General features: G+C 46.2%; 1 protein-coding gene across 1 annotated transcript in view; it reads right to left on the bottom strand.

The window, feature by feature from the left end:
* The window catches only part of AMOTL1 (angiomotin like 1), a gene marked incomplete at its 5' end in the record, with an annotated part of 66,104 nt that extends 60,885 nt beyond the window's left edge, over positions 1-5,219 (bottom strand). Inside the window, 2 exons of the mRNA XM_083854615.1 lie at positions 2,585-2,635; positions 5,135-5,219. Coding sequence (XP_083710741.1) covers positions 2,585-2,635; positions 5,135-5,219 — 136 coding nt within the window. The remainder of the gene's footprint in view (positions 1-2,584; positions 2,636-5,134) is intronic.
* Positions 5,220-6,000: the final 781 nt, after the last annotated feature.

Consider the following 6,000-nt stretch of genomic DNA (forward strand, 5'->3'; position numbering starts at 1 on the left):
CTTTGGTTACACAATCACTTCACAACCTAAATCCAAGGTGCTACTGGAATGGTCTTGTCCTCTACCTCTCCAACCTGTGCTTGGTCTTACCTGGAACTGCAAACCAGACAGCTGTGCCTGACTTAGGTCAGGGGACTGATCCAGCTGAAAACTCACCAGCTGGGAGGAAGGCAAGGGGAGAAATCATATTTCCATTACTTGTTCTACTATCTCATATCCTTTGTCTGTCTTGTCTGCCTTGGATGGAGTAATCACGTCTTGTGCTGTGTTTGGAAAGCAGAGTGGAATTGTAAGGTGATACAAGCAGTGGTTTGGATAATCTTTTCCAGGCTGAGGGATGTCTAAATTCTTGTGCAGAGAAAAGTAGTGTCCGAGGAGTTCCTCCTAAAATCAACCACGACTTGTTATTTGGGACAGGGAGCCTTTTCTTTGTCACTTTATAGTAAGATCTGAAGGGTTTGCCAAGGTTAGGCACATGCCACTGAGGAAAGACTCTGTTCAAGGAATAAGAGAAAGACCAAGAGGATAAAAGGAGCTGGTCTGAGTTCTGTCACAGAAAATGTATTTTTTAAGTTATTTGACATGTTTTAACCACAATCTGGTAATGAATGAAGCAGCCAAAGGAAGGCTATTGGCTTTATTCCCACTCCCTGCTAAGACACTCCTCTGGGTGAATGCATGTCAGAGCAGTCTCTATCCTGACACCAAGTGGAGAGAGCTCACATGGACTATTCTAAAATGTGATCAAGTGTATATCCTCACTGGCAGTGAGGACAACCCCTCGATGAGCCACTCATTCTAGAACCAGTGAGGCACCACACAGTTTTTAAGCATTTTTGTATTTCTAGGAATTTTTTTTCAAGAACTTGTCTCCTAGCAGCAGAAATACACATTGGAAATAGCTATTTTTGATAAAAACCACTCTCTGGGCTCCTGCAGTTTTACCTCTGATCCCAAGTTTCCACCAGTGCCATACATGGTGAGTACCCAGTGGGTGCATGTGGATCATCTTTACTGGGGTCAAGGTGGGTTTCAAGAGCATCAGGGTAGCCACAAAATCACAGAGAGGTTGAGTTGAACAGAGATATCTGGAGTTCATCTGGTCCAATTCCCCGCTCAAGCAGGGCCACCTACCGCCCATTTCCCAGATCCATGTCTAGAGAGCTTTTGAGTGTCTCCAAACATGGGGAATTTCTTGCCCTGAAAATGAAGAGGAGGGTGCGTTTTCCTTGTGAGGAAGGGCCAGTGCTCGGTCATGTCAAGATAGAGTGTGCTGGGGCAGTTCCCAGCATATTGCTAAAGAGCAAGGCACAGTACCTACTCCTGAGACTGGCATATATCCCAGCACACCTTATTTCACACTTTCCAGCATGTTCTTCTCAGGAGGGGTTGGGAGGTGGTCAGCTCTGGGCTCCTTAGTACAAGAGAGATGTAGAGCTCCTGGAGCAGATACAGCAGAGGGCTACAAAAAGGATTAAGGGACTGGAGCATCTCTCTTACAAGGATTGGCTGAGGGCCTGTTCAGCCTCGTGAAGAGAAGACTGAGACGTGAGCTTATCAATGTCTATGAGTATCTGAAGGGAGGGTGTCAAGAGGACAGAGCCAGGCTCTTCTCAGTGAAGCCAAGCAATAGCACAAGCCACAACAGGCAGAAAATGATGCACAGGAAGTTCCACCTGAATATGAGAAAAAACTTCTTTACTGTGTGGGTGACCAAGCACTGGAACAGATTGCCCAGAGAGGTTGGAGGATCTCCCTCACTGGAGATATTTTTGATCTGAATGCAACTCTGTGCAATTTATGGCACTTGAGCAGGGAGGTTGGATCAGATGACCCCACTGTGGTCCCTTCTAGCCTCACCCAATTTGTGCCATTTCCCCCTTTCCGTGCACATCAGACCTCCAGTGCTGGGTGGCCAGTAGCCCTGCTTCAGAAGCTTCCCATCCTGCAGCTCAAGTCATCACCACACCTTACCTAGAACACCTCTAACTCATCCTGAGAATCACATCTCTTTTGACCTTGGCCCTGGGATTAAGGGGAGATTACTGCCAGATGAGGTTTCCCCATGGATTCAGCCTCTGAAGCCTTCAGCTTCCATTGCTCATTTGAGGTTTTCTCTCTGTCTTACGCTTCTCTCCTGCTTTACACATTTCTACTTCTGCCTCCTGGGTGAAGAAAAATCCCTCATCATTTTGCAAGGTGCCACAAAGTCACAGAAACTCCAGTACCAGCCACTGGCTAAGCCTCAAACCCCCAGGCAAGAAACAACAGCATCCTATAGTACTCTGCTCCAGAAAGGTAACAGCTTTTCTCCTAAGGGGAAAAAAAACCTGCATCAATTTAACACAGAAACCTATCAAACACATCTAGTGTCAAGCTATTCCATCCCTCTGATGGATGGCATTCAAAAACAGCACAGAAAGGAGGCATTGGTGCTGATAAATTTAAAAGCATTTAACAGCTGCCCTGTTGTTTAAGTCATCTCCTAATTACTCATCATAAAAAAAAAAAAAAAAAAAAAAAAAAAAAAAAAAAAAAAAAAAAAAACACCCAGGCAGAGGAAAATGGTCATGCATGGACTTACCCAGCTGATCCAGAGCAAAGAGGGCTGGGGCACCATCAGAGAGCTCATTGTCTGAGGGAAGAAGAACAAATGCTAGGGAAGTCATCTGGAGAGGTAGATGAGGACAGATGGGGTGACAACACTGTTCTAATTACACTGTAGATAAGCCCCTGCTCAGCTTGCTTTCAGTTCACCCTGACAGCTTTCCTGTGCATGTTATGGGTTTTCTTTTAATTCAGCCTTTACTGAAAAACCTCAGAACCAGCTCAAGACAGAGACTTGTCAGGATGAATCCTGAAGAGCAAAAGCTCCACTGCCCCGTCTGTACCCTCCCTGGGATCCCCGGTAGTGCTGCTCTTTGTCCATACCACAGCTCTTCACTCCCTTTCTTCAATTTACCCAGTGCTCAGGGCATGGCCAAGAGCACCCTGCCTGCAGCAAAGCTTTCCTATATGCTACAGTCTCCTCCAACAACAGCAGCTGAAGAAGATTTAACCAGCAGGAGCAAGAATTATTCAGAGGCTGACCCAACCTTTGAGTCATCTGATAACAGCACTGCAGTAACTCAGTGCCTTTGACAGGTGAGACCACAGGCTCTGGAAATCCCTAAGCTGGTGGCATCTCTCACCAAAAACTCGTAGGAATTTATTTTGCATCCCATAAATGAGCCTACCCAATCTTGTCTGCTCCCAGCTGCGGAGCACAACACACACAGATCCCTCAGTGCCAGTAAGATCCACAACCACACAGGAACATGTGGCCAAGTGTTGAATTCCATTTGTGCCTTGAAGGTCATGGGGATTCTGCTATTTTCAAACATTACATGCAATGTCAAAAGTTCTGCTAAATTGAAAAACCCAATGGAAATTTTAAAAACCTTGAATTTCAGAGGGTGGGGAATTTTGTGGCAGGTTTTTTTTCCCTCTATGATCCATGTCATTTTTCCAATGGATGGGTTTGACCCAAAAAGCTTTTGGTCTAGAATCTGTGTATCCCTGTATTCCTAGCGCTCCAGGAGGACATTTAAGAAGGGCAGGTGCAGGATGCCCTACAGCAATCCCATACCTGTGCCCTTTCTAAGAAATCTTGCCCCTGTTGTAAAATGCTCTTAGGTTCAACAGTTAGGAAAAGTTGAGCCACGAATTTAGGATAGCAATAGGCTGCATACAAAACCGAAAGCCAGTGTATATACACATTCAATTGTTCAACTGGTTTGGATTTCTATGAATTCCTGATGGCAGTGACTCTGATATCCTCTACTTTACAGACACGAGCACGGTGCAATCCTGAAGTCTACAGGCATTTAACCAATACAGTTATAAACAATAACACAGACCATGCACATATCAAAGACTTTTAAGAAACAGTAGAAGCAGAGATTGTTCTAATGGGAAAAAAGAGTGGACTGCAGAAAGCATCCCTGTGCTGTTCCCCTGGAGCCACCCTGGGCTGGGCATCTGGAGAAGAACCAAATGTTCTATCATAAGGATATTGCCCAGTGGTACTTTGCTGGGGTTATTGAACCGAGGGCTCAAAATCATAAATCTACTTGTGGGTTCAAAAGCATAAAGCTACTTATGTCATTCAGCTCTCACAGAAAGGGAGGCGATGCCACATCTTGGTTTGTCCCTTTCCCTTCCCCCAGCATCTGGGCTATCAGCGGGAAGCCAAGGGAAACAGATGGAGATAAGCGAGCGCTTTACCAAAGCAAAGAGTTTCCGTTCCCAAGGTGCTGCCATCTGGAAGGCTGTGGGTTTATTTTGGTTTTAGTCTGGGGCACAGCACATCCCAGACAAAGAAGGAACTTTGCCCAGGGAGGGACAGCTTGTGCTGGCCCAGGGGACAGGGACCTCTGGTAAAAAGATGACCTGGTGCACTTGTGGCTGCTCCTGCCAAATGTGGGATTGGGGATTAAAAAGCCAGTAAGAACAGCTGACTGGAAATTAGGTAGAGATGAACTGATAGAGGAAATAGAGCTACTGGCTACTCATTGCATCTGCACCAAGTGCTTTCCTGAAAGAGGGAATTTCTAGAGAGCAATGAACCCTTTGGGGTAGGATGTCTTGTGTCTGGTTAAGGTCGGCTGAAGCCTTGAACAGTCTTTGCACAGGGAGCCCCAGCTGGGGCAGCCCCCCTGTCATTGCCAGGACAGCATGTATCCCTGCAGCCAACCTAAATTTTCCCACAAAAATATTATTTAAGAGAGTATTTTATGAGTTTTCCTGTCACTCCTTCCCAACCATGGTCATCTGCAGGGTCCTACTAGTGGAGGGTGAGGGTGGTTATATCTAGCACAAGTGGCACATTAGCTGGCCAAAAGACGGGTGTTCGGACCTTTTCTTTTCTTTTCGTCCACTCCAAAGAAGGAAAACAAGCCACGGACCAAGTGGCTGTGTCAGTGTGACAGTTTGGATCTGACCTTTCCCAGCTTCACACCAAGTACTGCCTGGCTCTGGACATAGCCCAGCAAAACCCCTGGGACCACTGCAAGCACAGCGAATAGCAGCAGCACATTGGGAAGGCTCTCAGCACTTTCACTGGGTGGATTAAGAGCCAGAAATCATATCCTACCTCCTTTCACATTGGAAAAGGGGTGGATTCCACCATGAGACAACCAGTTTGTTTCATCCAGCTTCCAGTTTTCACCAGGGTCCATCTCTGATCCGCAGCATCAAAGATCTGCTTGCAATGCCTCCTGCTTCTCTCTCTGGGGAATAACCAAAAGATACTCTGAGCATCTGTCATGCTGCTAGACCATAGCCTGCTGCTGAGAGGCTCACCTCAGCAGAGGAAAATCTTGTCAATATTTCAGGAAAAAAAAGAAAATTTTTTTAAAAAAATTAAGGAAAAACCCACATAGCTGACAGGGAACTCACAAGGAGTTCTGACTCTACTCAACCTTTCAACAAGCCTCCCCATTGGATCAAAAGGCCACCTACACTTGGACCTCTTAAATTTCTGTTATCAGTCCAACCAACACTTAGAAATTCCTAATCCATCAAGATACTTGCAGGGATGGTGTTTTACTTCTGGGGTGAAGTGGGGTGATGTTTCATAGGGACATCCATGGGGGATGTCTTGGTTTTACATGCCATCAGGTCCTGAGAAGTAAGGGAAGTGGGCAGGCTTGCTGCCCCTTGTTTCCACATCCCAGCTCCTCCATGGATGGGAGTTGCAGGCTGGAAGTTACAGTCAGATATACAAGCCAAGGCAATGCTACCATTGCCCACTTGACTCTCACAGCAACTCCAGCCCTGGAGCAGTGCCTGTGAGCCACCAAGGAAGGATGGGGATTACTGAGCAGTCAGCATGGGAGCTGTCCACCCTAAAAAGTTCCTTTCTGGTGTAGACACTAAATTATTTTCCTTACTATCAGTCATTCAGTACAACCCACAGGTTTGTTGCACCTGGGAATCCTCATGGGGACATTTTCCTTC

Source organism: Zosterops lateralis (assembly GCF_965231275.1).
Source record: "Zosterops lateralis genome assembly, chromosome: 2".
Taxonomy (NCBI): Eukaryota; Metazoa; Chordata; class Aves; order Passeriformes; family Zosteropidae; genus Zosterops; species Zosterops lateralis.